The 14444-nt window shown below is 39.8% G+C and overlaps 1 protein-coding gene across 1 annotated transcript in view; it reads right to left on the bottom strand.

Annotated features, from left to right (window-relative positions):
• Positions 1-14444, bottom strand: part of OBSCN (obscurin, cytoskeletal calmodulin and titin-interacting RhoGEF) — a 937038-nt gene that overhangs the window by 47738 nt on the left and 874856 nt on the right. The window contains 3 exon segments of the mRNA XM_053713767.1: positions 6528-6650; positions 9684-9851; positions 10210-10317. Of these exon segments, the coding sequence (XP_053569742.1) occupies positions 6528-6650; positions 9684-9851; positions 10210-10317 (399 nt within the window).

Raw genomic sequence — 14444 nt, 5'->3', positions numbered from 1 at the left:
GAAATCCTCAATGTAATTAAAGATCTAAAATCAGGCAAAGCAGCGGGTCCCGATGGTCTACCTAGCGAGTACTATAAGATATTTAAAATATCCTTAATACCCCACTTACAAAAATTCTGCAATGATATAATGCTAGGATCCGACATTCCCACTGATTTGCTCCGAGCCAAAATTATAGTTATCCCTAAGCCAGGTAAAGATCCTACTCGGTGCCAAAGTTATAGACCCATATCTTTGATTAACCAGGATCTTAAGATCCTGACAAAAATATTAGCAAACAGACTCCAGACGATATTACCCCGCCTAGTTCATCCCGACCAGGTGGGCTTTATTAAGGGTAGGGAAGCCCCAGACAATGTCCGCAGAACCATAGACTTAACTGAACACCTGAGAAGAAAGGGGATGCCTTCTCTGCTCCTCTCCTTGGATGCGGAGAAGGCGTTCGATCGTATAGACTGGACCTATATGTTTCAGGTGCTCACAACAATGGGTTTTGGGGGATTGTTTATAAAAGCACTAAAAGGGATATATTCAAATCCTAAAGCCACGATTAGCGCAGCAGGATATATGTCTAGGACCATAAACATACAAAACGGAACAAGACAGGGGTGCCCCCTCTCACCACTCCTGTTTGCCTTATGCATCGAACCCCTAGTGGCATCCATTAGAAATGCAAATGAAATTAAAGGAGTGAGGATCCGCAACTCAGAATATAAGCTTTCGCTTTTTGCGGACGATATTTTATTGACCCTAACAGACCCATTTGGCTCTCTGACTAATCTCTACCGGATCTTACATGATTTTGCGGAAATCTCAGGATATAAGGTGAATGTTGACAAATGTGAAGCTTTACCATTAGCATTAACCCCTCACGCTAAAAAACTAATTGAAATCAACTTTAATATAAAATGGGTTAGGGACTCTCTTACCTATTTGGGGACAAAAATTTCAGACACCTATGACAGCTTATATAAACTAAACTATACCCCACTCCTACAATCCATTAGATGAGATCTTAGATCTTGGAAAAGGAACACCTTTTCATGGTATGGCCGCCTATCGTCCATAAAAATGAATGTTCTCCCGAGGATCTTATACCTCTTTAGAGCACTCCCGATCAGGGTCCCTCCCTCGGAGCTTCAGAAATTGCAATCAGAGTTAATCTCCTTTTTAAGAGGAGATGGTACAGCAAGGATAGCCTCCAACACATTGACTAGACACAGACGCTTGGGAGGAGTGGGAGTGCCGAATTTACAAAACTACTATTTAGCAGCTAGAATAGCTCAAGCCTCACTCCTTCATAAACCTCTGCAGGAGGTTATCTGGACAAAAATTGAGTCCGATAGTATAGAATTAGATCACACAGATGACCTTCTGTGGGGCTCTGGAGGAGACCCATCCTGGGAGAATCTTAGTCTACCTTCAACAATGGACACACTTTTCCACTGGAAGCAGCTAACCAAACACCCAACAGTACTCCCTCCCGGGACGTGGACTAAACCGATAAGATTCCTATTACCTAGGGAAACTCACAGATTAATAGATAAATGGGCCAACAAAGGGCTCTATAGGGTGGCGGATTTTCTCACCCAATCTCAGATAATTTCATTCAATAACTTGCAGGAACAAATAACCCCACACAAGCTACACTGGTTCTTATACCTCCAAATCTCCTCTGCCCTCAATAAACATAGGATCTCCCATGGGAAGCATTCACCCACTACTTTAGAACGAATATGCTCAAACCCGACCAGAGAAAAGCAACTCATATCTAGATTGTACATGATGATTCAGGATATACACTACACCGATAAATCATCTATAGTATTGAAATGGGAAGAGGATGGGGCTGATCAACTTTCAAAAGATGAATGGGACCAATTATATTTTGAATCATGCAAGGGCCTTATTAGTTTTTATAGATTTAGTGTGAAGTGATGCGCTTTGCTCTCCCAACTAGCCAATCTTAATATACTACCTCCTTCCTAGATAGTTCAAATATGGTATACAAATAACAATAAGGGTAGATGGCGCTAAAAAGCAATTGGGTAACTAAATAGTGGTATATAGTGAGGGATAATTCTCAAACCTCTCTTCTAAATTTAGACTATATCTAGATAGTCACAATTTTCCAACAAACTGATTCCCAATCTGTAGTTCAATCAAATCTATAACAACTTTTATTATCAGTATTTTTGAACAATTTTGCTCTAATAGACCAACTTGTACAGTAAAATTTCTTCAAGCTTTCATAATGCAAATAAATCTAAAATCATATATATTAACTGACTGTCAGCTTTAAAACATCTTAAAAAACGTTTGATAGACACAATATCTCTAAAATTCTTACTACAGTGACTGCTTCGTTTCTATGCAGTTAGAAAATACAGCTCTAATGCTTCAAATGTAAAACATATTCACAGTGATAAATGACAGCGGTATCTCTTTAAATTTTTTTTTTTTTTTTTTTGCCTGCAGGCTGTAACGTTTTTTCAGATAGTACAGTCTTTCCTTTGTATGCTGTTTTCACAGACAATTGATGCAGGTGCTTTTAAGTTGCAAATTACAGTCTCTGCTTCTATTAGCAATTGGTGTGGGTGTATTTCTTTAACCCCTTAATGACCGGACCATTTTTCAATTTTCTTACCCTTAATGACAATGGCTATTTTTACATTTCTGCAGTGTTTGTGTTTAGCTGTAATTTTCCTCTTACTCATTTACTGTACCCATACATATTATATACCGTTTTTCTCGCCATTAAATGGACTTTCTAAGGATACCATTATTTTCATCATATCTTATAATTTCCTATAAAAAAAAATATAAAATATGAGGAAAAAATTGAAAAAAACACACTTTTTCTAACTTTGACCCCCAAAATCTGTTACACATCTACAATCACCAAAAAACACCTATGCTAAATAGTTTCTAAATTTTGTCCTGAGTTTAGAAATACCCAATGTTTACATGTTCTTTACTTTTTTTGCAAGTTATAGGGCCATAAATACAAGTAGCACTTTGCTATTTCCAAACAACTTTTTTTCAAAATTAGCGCTAGTTACATTGGAACCCTGATATCTGTCAGGAATACCTGAATATCCCTTGACATGTATATATTTTTTTTTAGAAGACAACCCAAAGTATTGATCTAGGCCCATTTTGGTATATTTCATGCCACCATTTCACCGCCAAATGTCATCAAATAAAAAAAAAAGTTCACTTTTTCACAAATTTTGTCACAAACTTTAGGTTTCCCACTGAAATTATTTACAAACAGCTTCTGCAATTAAGGCACAAATGGTTGTAAATGCTTCTTTGGGATCCCCTTTGTTCAGAAATAGCAGACTTATATGGCTTTGTGGTTGCTTTTTGGTAAGTAGAAGGCCGCTAAATGCTGCTGCGCACCACACGTAAATTATGCCCAGCAGTTAAGGGGTTAAATTAGGTAGCTTGTAGGGAGCTTGCAGGGTTAATTTTAGCTTTAGGGTAGAGATCAGCCTCCCACCTGACACATCCCACCCCCTGATCCCTCCCAAACAGTTCTCTTCCCTCCCCCACCCCACAATTGTCCCCGCCATCTTAAGTACTGGCAGAAAGTCTGCCAGTACTAAATAAAAGGAGTTTTTATTTTTTTTAATAAAAAAAAATAAAATGTTTTAGCTGTGATGGACTCCTGCCTTAGCCCCAACCTCCATGATCCCCCCCCCCCCAGCAATCTAACCCTCTCCCCTACCTAATTGCCGCCATCTTGGGTACTGGCAGCTGTCTGCCAGTACCCAATTTGCCCCCCAAAAAAGTGTTTTTAATTATTATTTTTTATTTCTAATTTATTTTTTTCTGTAGTGTAGCAGCCCCCCACAATACCCCAACCCCCTCCCCCTCCCAGATCCTCATATATATATATTTCCCCCCCTCTTCCCACTCATTGGTGTCAGTGTGTTTAGGTGATCGCGGGCGTGCGCGCGCACCCGCGCGCTCCCGGCACCCGGCGTGCACATTGCACTAACAGGAGCCGGATGCCGGGTAGCGATGGGCTGCCCACCCGCCTCCCTGTTGCGCTCCCACCCACCAACGAACCGGCCGCATCGCTACCGGTGCAGAGAGGGCCACAGAGTGGCTCTCTCTGCATCGGATGCTTTCTAAGGGTATTGCAGGATGCCTCAATATCGAGGCATCACTGCAATACCCTGAGAGCTGCTGGAAGCGATTGCGATCGCTTCCAGCACTCTCTTAGACAAGTGACGTACCAGGTACGTCCATTGTCACTAACTGCAAGTTTTTGCAGGACGTACCTGGTACGTCACTTGTCATTAAGGGGTTAAAAAACTTTGTGCTCTGAGACATGGTGATTATACAGTTCAGAGTATAATAAAATATTGGTTCTTGTGATTTATGGGAGGTAGCTCCCTTACGCTTAATCTATTTCAGCCTCTTTGTGTTCAGATGATTTCTCACCTCTTTGGCCTTATTAGTGCAGACCTTAGAGAGAATTCAATAAAAACAGCGTTTAGGTGGTATCTTACACCCCCTAAAATGTCACATTACTCTGTAAACAAATCCAAACTATGCTACAGAGGCTGTGGGATACAGGTGTCTTATAGACACATGTGGTGGGACTGTGAACCTATCAAAAATATATGGCAGATGGTTAATGGCCTCCTTAGCAGGGTACTAGATGAACAGATAGCACTAACCATTGATCAAGCACTCCTTCATAGACGATTTCCCAATTTGAACACAGCCATTAATAAGTTCATTAAAATAATTTGTACGGCCACTAGAGTTTGCATAGCAAGACACTGGAAGGAGGGACCCCCTACTTGGAGAGAGGTTCTAGACAAAATACAAGATATTTACACCACATCTGAAAGGGTAGCATGGATACAAGGGGACACAGAACAATTCAATAAAATATGGTTCTACTGGATAATGCACAATACATCAGTGAAAAGGTAGTGGACACTACAAATAAGAGACTTTGACGGGAAACTTAAATACTCTGTAAACATAGACATGACTAGGCCAAACGACAAATTCAAATTAAGCTACGTAAGAAACTAATTCATAACACAGACATAGTTCTTGTTTAATTTTGGTATATTTTTATTTTATTTTTGTTTTTTCTTTTTTTTTTGTTTCTGTTTTTTTTTAATAGGTTGTATAATTTTGTTTACTTATAATACCTAATATAGATTTTTGCTAAGGTAATATGATACACAAAATGTTTCTATGCAGCTATAAAATGTAACATCGTCCATGATACTGAATATATTGTTCTCAGAATGTACCGGTATAAGCTTTCACGGTAGTGTTGTAAAAAAAGAACATGAAGGCTGAAGCTAGCGCTGCTGAATACTGAGGCGGTCCCCCCCCCCCCCCTCTACTGAAGCCCGCGCCCAGGCTGTAAACATTTGTTTGTGAATGTGCACGCGCTAGCTTCACCCTTCATGTTCTTTTTTTACAACACTACCGTGAAAGCTTATACCGGTTGGTTGTGTGTCTAATTTGGCAATGGTGATTGATTATCAAAAATGGGAATCGGCAATTCCCGGAACTCCACCCACACACATCTCTTCAGCTAACAGTCTTCACAAGCAGACCGCAGCAGGGATAACTCCTTTTTTTCCCTGTGCGGTGCTATTAACACTTTGAGCGGGGAGGAGAAGGGTTACAAGGGTTTGCAGAAAAGGCAGCTGGGGGGGATCTCTAGATGTCTCACGTACCGGTGTTCGGCCCCTCCCTCCATAACGCAACACTGGAGTGCTATGTTTTCTGTGTGATATCATAAAAGCATATAAATGATAACAAAGAGTGGACACATAGTCCTATACAACCGGCCCTTTGAGGCCCTTTGAGGGTGACCAAACTGCTGATGTGGCCCCCGATGAATTTGAGTTTGACACCCCTGGTATACGCTGTCGGCATTTAACATTGCACAAGCATTTCTGGTGAAATGCGTGTGCAATGCTGCCCCCTGCTCACTGGCGGAGAAGTTAAGGAGCAGCGGTCTTATCACCGCTGCTTTTTAACTTCTGTTTCAGGCGGACTTGTGACAAGTGACATCTCTGGCTTGCTGAGATGGAATCACACTTTTCAGGAGACCAATTTAACAAGTAGAAGTAGACTGAAAGTACCTATCAGCCAAAGAGCAAACAAAGGAAGTACCTATCAGCCAATGAGCAAACTTAGGAAGTAACTATCAGCCAATGAGCAAACATAGGAAGTACCTATCACCCAATGAGCAAACATAGAAAGTAACTATGAGCCAATGAGCAAACATTGGAAGTACCTATCAGCCAATGAGCAAACATAGGAAGTAACTATCAGCCAATGAGCATAAGTAGTAAATACACAAACAGTACTGCTGTATTCATTTGAATTTACTTTTACATTTTTAGGAAAAACAACACATTTAAATGCCGCTTATTTCTATGGACGATACAACTCTTTTGAGTACAATTTCTAGTTAAGTTTCTGCTTTAGTCTGTACATTTTATGTAAAATCATTGTATTTATTAATTACACACCTTCTTTCCTGTATTGCAGGCAGAAGGCCACGGGATTGCTGCATTCCACCGGCTTCCACACGATAAGGGCTCCGTCTTTGTACACCTGGGCAACTTCAGGGGTGCTGGGGCAACAGGGGACCTCTGGTGTTGAAAATAAGCAGAGTTTGCTGCATTAACTTTATCTTTACGGGTTCTTTTAAAATTACATCACCCATAAATTATTAATCATGCACAGTAAAACAAACTGTAGAATTTATATATTCACTATTTATTTTGCCTGCTGTAAATGTTATATACCCCTGAGTTTTTAGCAGCACCAAGAGAGATAGTAATGGACACTTGCAGGATACAGAACCTTAACTAGTTTGCATTATACAAATTAATGGTCTCATTTATACCTGTCACTAATTGGCTACATCTATGGGGTCATTAATACAAAAAAATACTTATTTTTAAAATCACATAGCTCACACATATATATCTAACATAATATGCCAGCTCACAATTCTGTCATTGTCACCTATGCTGCATGTCCCGACCCATTTCTTATGATTTCCTTTAAACAGTGACTGGTTCCAGGCGGTCTTGCTGCCCGGTGTAAACCCCGCCCCAGGCCATGCTGATAGGCTGCTGAGACCTCCATTCATGAGGACAAAGACTCACTTCTGCCCTCCCAAATTCCTACCTTTTAAGCATCAAGTTCCAATGTTGCATACAAGATGTTAAGAGGGATAATAATGCAGAACTATAGAGTTAATGCCCGTAGATCTAAATGTGCCCATATGAATCTTTTTAGGATCTACACTGTCTGATACAATTCAATAATTAATTAGCTTGAAGTTTCCATTTGTTTATATAATTAATGGTAGGTTTTGGGTCTCAAACTGTCAATTTTTGTTTTACTCCAAAAGTGATTTATTTAGAGAGAAAAAAAAACAACAATAAAAAAACCAGGCTTCTTGGCATAGTCAATAGATCATCCTTGTGTTTGGATTATACAGGTATACCCCGCTCATACAGCGGGTTAGGGACCGGAGCCCCGCTGTAAAGTGAAAACCTGCATTAAAGTGAAACAAGGCGGTTTTAGTTTTTTTTTATACTTGCCAGTGTGTTTAAAAACTTGAAAACATGTTTGAACTAACATATATTTGGGGTGCAATAGCGCTATGTTTAGTTTAACACTCGCACAGCACAGTATTCAATTAATATTTAATAAAAACTGTACCTGTAAAATATTGACAATTACTGTAGTAAAATTTGCCAGACTATAAAACTGAGACACAGATTGCACTGTAATGCTGTAAACAAAGTGAACTGCTCATAACAAAATGGTGCCAGTCACTTTTCTCGCAATCGCAAAAAGATTACAGCACTGTTTCAAAATCCTTGGAGGTTGAACTTCAGCTCCACAAAGTGCTGTATTAGCGAATCGCTGTAAAGTGAAGCGCTGTAAAGTGAGGTATACCTGTATTCCATTTATAAACTCAACAACTAATAATAACAACACAGATCACCATTAAAGTTTATTCAGATTTTTGTTGATTCTACCAGTTGTTAAAGGGACAGTCTAGTCCAAAATAAACATTCATGGTTCAGATAGGGCATGTCATTTTAAACAATTTTCCAATTTTTTTTTATCACCAATTTTGCTTTGTTCTCTTGGTATTCTTAGTTGAAAGCTAAACCTAGAAGGTTCATATGCTAATTTCGAAGCCCTTGAAGGCCGCCTCTTTTCTCAGGGCATTATGACAGTTTTTCACCACTAGAGGGTGTTAGTTCATGTGTGTCATATAGATAACACTGTGCTCATGCACATGGAGTTCCTAGGAGCCAGAACTGATTGGCTAAAATGCAAGTCCATCAAAAGAACTGAAATAAGGGGGCAGTTTGCAGAGACTTAGATACAAGGTAATCACAGAGGTGAAAAGTGTATTTATATAACTGTGTTGGTTATACCAAACTAAGGAATGGGTAATAAAGGGATTATCTATCTTTTAAAACAATAACAATTCTGGTGTAGACTGTCCCTTTAAGTTTATGCTTGAAGTAACATTTTGTTTATTCTTTCAATGATGCTAAGGGATCATCAAATCAAGAAAATAGAGAGACGCACTCACTGAGACAGAACAATAGCTAGAAAAACTTCCGTGCTTGTCCACAAGGCCAGTGCCATTCAGGGTGCAGTCTCTTTTTGCACACTATGCCTTTTCACAGAGAAAATATATCCTGTAGCATATCAGTCTGATCCTCCTCAATGACAGTCTAGTGCCGAAATACCAGGCAATTCTTCTCTGAACAAGGGGAAACCAGATATGGACTCCTTGCCCTAGAGATATGCAACTGCACCTCACTGACGAGACCCAAGAGAGGCCGAAACGTACGTCTGGGGTTTGTTGTTTGTCTTGTTCAGAGAGGAATTGCCTGGTATTTCGGCACTAGACTGTCATTGGGCAGGATCAGACTGATATACTACAGGTTATTTTTTCTCTGTGAAAAGGCATATTGTGCAAAAAGAGACTGCACACTGAGTGGCACTGGCCTTGTGGACAAGCACAGAAGTTTTTCTAGCTTTTGTTCTGTCTCAGTGAGTGCGTCTCTCAGTTCGCTTGTTTTTATGCTAAGGGATCATTATCAGGTCTGTACTTTTATTTGTATTTGCAATAGACCAAACATTTTAACAGCATTTGAATTCCCTACACTAGGTGCTTTAGGACTGTAAAGGATTTGCTTAAGGATTAAATATTTTGAATAAAGTATAGAGTTAGGTCTTTTTTTCATTGGTTCTCTTAATGTTGTGAAGCTGGATCATTTCATTATGTATTTTGGCAAAACAGATGATTACCATGAGATGGCTTCCGATTCAATCGCTAAGCAGCATCAGCTTTGTGATGGGTAAATTTGAAGGCTCAAGTGCCATTAACCTGAGTATTTTCTCTGTTTATCTTATTATGTAAATGTTTTTCTTGTACTTTTCAGAACTTAAAAATCTCCAAATGTATAAAGGCAAAATATATGGACCTTGGTAATTATGATAACATAATGTTATCTGCACCAACTGTAAACTTTGAGAATTTTTATGGGGTTGTTACTGTGTAGCATTATTTTATTAGTTTGTTCTTGGTTTTATTTGTGATATTTTTCTCTTTGTATTGCATTAGAATATGAATCAGTTACCAGCTTTCTTTATAATGCAGCAGGTGGAGGCACTGCCAAGAGCGTTGCTAGCCACACAGGCGTAAATCCCCAGATCCTGCGCATTAATCACCAATATTGTGAGAAGCTGGTAGTTCTTAAGCGTCGAAGAGATGAGTACTCGGTCACTGCTCTGAATAGACACTCCATCTGCAAAGAGAAATGAGAGAAGGTGAGGAGTCACCATGGTTTACTGACTATTCATGTGTTTCTAATTTAAAGGGACAGTCTACTCCAGAATTTTTATTTTATAAAAATATAGATAATCCATTTATGACCCATTCCCCAGTTTAGCATAACCAACAGTTATATAAATACACTTTTTACCTGTGTGATTACCTTGTATCTAAGCCTCTGCAGACTGACCCCTTATTTTAGTTCTTTTGACAGACTTGCGTTTTAGCCAATCAGTGCTGACTCATAAATAACTTAATATTTATTTATTCTAAACTAATGGCTAAAATGAAGAAAGATAAACCTTAAATGTCATTAAATTCTGAAGACTTACCTTTAAACCACTCCACTGCTAGTGCAGGTTGAGCGGTTCTGCAGGACAGAGTCACCGAGTGACCCACCACAACAGTCTGGTCTGTCAGCTCTTCTACAAAAGCTGGTGCTGGAACAACAAAAGGGAAACATTTATCTTTGGGGAAATGTTAATAATTTGTCAGCATTATAAGAACAGTTTACATAGATAAAACTATATGTGAAGATATATAGGGGCCAATTTGGTCCACTCAGCCTTTCAGGTCCACTCAGCCTTTCATCCTTCTGAGGTCGATAAAATGAGCAGCGCCTTGAGACCCTTACGGGTGATTAGCTGCGCTTTACAAGTACCCAGTACGTGCGTACAATTTATGAAAGTGTGGGCGGACATGATATAATGTAGTGTATCATGTCCGCTGCACATCGATAAATGCCGACAGCATATTTATCATTGCACAAGCAGTTCTTGTGAACTGCTTGTGCAATGCCGCTCCCTGCAGATTGGCCGCTAGCAGGGGGTGTCAATCAGCCTGATCAGATAGGATCAGGCGGATTGATGTCCGCAGCCTCAGAGCAGGCGGACAAGTTATGGAGCAGCGGTCTTTTTCCGCTGCTTCATAACTGCTGTTTCCTGTGAGCCTGAAGGCTCGCGCGGAAACAGGGGCATCAAGCTCCATTCAGGACTTGATAATTCGGCCCCATGGTCACCTAGTTCTGAAGTGGGCTGAGCTACAATTATTAGATCTTTGATACCTGCAGAAATGTGATTGGTTTATTCACATTCGGGCATCCTATCAAAATAAAATAACATTTTGTGTATAATATATGGCAACATTCAAAATTTGGCACACTCCTAAGCCTCTCTAGATATGCTGTTATGGAAAGGAGTTATGTTTCAACAAAGGATATATAAATACAGAGGTAAAATTGCTACCAGAAAGAAAAAGGGACATTTATAAAAAGTTGTATGTTCTATCTGAATCATGAAAGCTTAATTTTAACTTCTATGTTCCTTTAAAGGGACACAAAGCACTTTGAAATTGTAATATATATATATATATATATATATATATATATATATATATATATATATATATACTTATTTGTATTAAAACAACTTTGCATTATATTTTCATTACTTATTTTTTCCCCTCTTCCCTCTAATTTAAGTCTTAAAATGGTGGATTCGTGATTTCTGAGAATTAGACGAGCAAACGACAGATTTCACAAGCCTAACTCTGCTACATATCTATCCCTAACTGGTCACAGCAGAGATGACTAGATGACTGATCAGAATGGAAATTTTTCCAACAAGTTTAGATTTACACCTCCAAAGTGGTAGGGAGAGTTTGGGTATTTAAAAAAAAGCAATTGCAGCAAACAAGGTGTTAATGCACCCAAAACAATTTCATCCACCGAGTATGTTACTTTAAAGGGGCATGAAATCCAATTTTTTTCTTTCATGATTTAGATTGAGCATGCAATTTTAAACAACTTTCTAATTTACTTCTATTATCTAATTTGCTTAATTATCTTGATATGCTTTTCAGCAAAGGATATCAAGATAATTAAGCAAATTAGATTGCTGATTAGTTGCTGAGTGGTGGCTACATTTAGATGCCATGTGTGATTGGCTCATCCATGTACATTGCTATTTCTTCAACAAAAGATATTTAAAAAATGAAGCAAATTAGATAATAGACGTATATTGGAATGTTGATTAAAATTGTATTCTCTATCTGAATCATGAAAGAAAATTTTGGGGTTTAATGTGCCTTTAATGCAAAACTGCAATAAAAACATATTTTATACTTACCTGATAAATTTATTTATTTCCGGATATGGTGAGTCCACGGAATCATCAATTACTAGTGGGAATATCACTCCTGGCCAGCAGGAGGAGGCAAAGAGCACCACAGCAAAGCTGCTATATGTCACTTCCCTTACCCATAATCCCCAGTCATTCTGCCGAAGGAAAATGGAAAAAGAAGATAACACAGAGGTGTAGAGGTGCGTGAAGTTTTAGAAAAAAAATAACTGTCTTAAATAAAGGGTGGGCCAAGGACTCACCATATCTGGAAATACATTTATCAGGTAAGCATAAATTATATTTTGTTTCCTAAAATATGGTGAGTACACGGAATCATCAATTACTAGTGGGAACCAATACCCAAGCTAGAGGACACAGATGATAAGGGAGGGACAAGACAGGTAACCTAAACAGAAGGCACAACTACTCAAAGAAACTTCCTCCCAAAAAAAGCATCAGCCGAGGGAAAAGTCAAATGATAGAATTTGGAAAAAGTTGCAGCCTTGCAAATCTGTTCCACAGAAGCTTAATTTTTGAAAGCCCAGGAAAAAGAAAACAGCCCTCATAGAATGAGCTGTCAATCTCTCAGGAGGTTGCTGTCCAGCAAACTCATAAGCCAAACAAATAAAAACTCTTTAACCAAAAAGAAAAAGAAGTAGCCGAAGCTATCTGTCCCTTTCACTTCTCAGAGAAACAAACAAACAAAATAGAAGACTAACGAAAATCCGTAGTCACCTGTAGATAGAAGAGAGAAGAAGGATAAGGACACAAAGAAGGAACAACAAATTCCTGATCAATATTCCTGATCGAAATAACGTTAGGCAGGAAAATCAACTTAGTATGCAGAACCACCTTATCAGAATGAAGGAAAGATAAGGGGAAACATACTGCAACGCCGAGAATTCAGAGACTCTCCAAGCAGAAGAAATGGCCACAAAAAACCTTCCAAGATAACATCTTAATATCTAAAGAATGCATAGGGGCATATTTATCAAGCTCCGAAAGGAGCTTGATGCCCCGTGTTTCTGGCGAGTACAGCAGTTATGAAGCAGCGGTCACAAAGACCGCTGCTCCATAACCTGTCCGCCTGTTCTGAGCAGGCAGACAGACATCGCCGGAAATCAAACCGATCGAGTACGATCGGGTTGATTGACACCCTCCCGCTGGCGGCCCATTGGCCGCGAGTCTGCAGGGAGCGGTGTTGCACCAGCAGCTCTTGTGAGCTGCTGATGCAATGCTGAATACAGCAAGCGTATTGCTAGCCGTATTCAGCGAGGTCTGGCGGACCTGATACGCACTGTCGGATCAGGTCCGCCAGACCTTGATAAATATGCCCCATAGGCTCAAACGGAGCCTGCTGTAAAACTTTAAGAACAAGGTTAAGACTCCAAGGAGGAGTAACAGGTTTAAACACAGGTCTGATTCTGACCAAGGCCTGACAAAAAGATTGTATGTCTGGCACATCCGCCAGGCACTTATGCAGCAAAATAGACAGAGCAGAAACCTGACCCCTCAGAGTACTAGCCGCCAAACTCTTCTCCAGATCCTTCTGGATAAAGGACAAAATCCTAAGAATCCTGACTCTACTCCAATAGTAACCTTTGGATTCACACCAATAAAGATATATACACCATATCTTATGATACATTTTCAGAGTAACAGGCTTATGAGCCTGTATAAAGATCTCAATGACCGACTCAGAAAAACCACTGCTTAGAAAAAGTTAAGCGTTCAATCTCCAAGCAGACAGCTTCAGAGAAGCGAGATTTGGATGAAGAAAGAGACCCTGAAACAGGAGGTCCTTGCTCAGAGGTAGTCTCCACAGAGGCAGAGACAACATTCCCACCAGGTCTGTATACCAGGTACTGCGAGGTCACACAGGTGCTATGAGAATCACCAACGCCCTCTCCTGTTTGATCAGAACAATAACTCTTGGCAAGAGAACAAACAGAGGAAACAGGTCTGCTAGACTGAAAATCCAAAGAACCGCCAGAACATCTATCAGGAAATGCCTGAGGATCCCTTGACCTTGAGCCATACCACAGGAGCTTAGCATTCTGCCCTGAGATACACATCTGGCTGCCTCCAATTGAGGATTAAAACTTGAAACACCTCCGGGTGGAGTTTCCCCTCCCCTGGATGAAAAGTCAGTCGGCTCAGAAAATCCACTTCCCAATAGTCCACTCCTTGGAATGTAAATCTCATATAGACAACCGTTGTGGGCCTTTGCCCACTAAATAATTTGGGCCACCTCTGACATGGCCAAGGAACTCTGAGTTCCCCCTGGTGGTACTGAAACCTGATAAACCAGGCTAAAGATAACTGAGGCCAAACCAGAAAAGCATTGAAGTTGTTCTCAGCTCTAGAATGTTGATGGGGAAAACTGATTCCTCCTGAGTCCATAAACCCTGAACCTTCAACAAGCCCCAGACTGCTCGCCAACCTAG

The sequence above is a fragment of the Bombina bombina genome, chromosome 5, assembly GCF_027579735.1.
Source record: "Bombina bombina isolate aBomBom1 chromosome 5, aBomBom1.pri, whole genome shotgun sequence".
In the NCBI taxonomy this organism is placed as follows: domain Eukaryota; kingdom Metazoa; phylum Chordata; class Amphibia; order Anura; family Bombinatoridae; genus Bombina; species Bombina bombina.
Note: the sequence above shows the minus strand (reverse complement) of the source record. Positions and strands in the feature narration are given on the sequence as shown.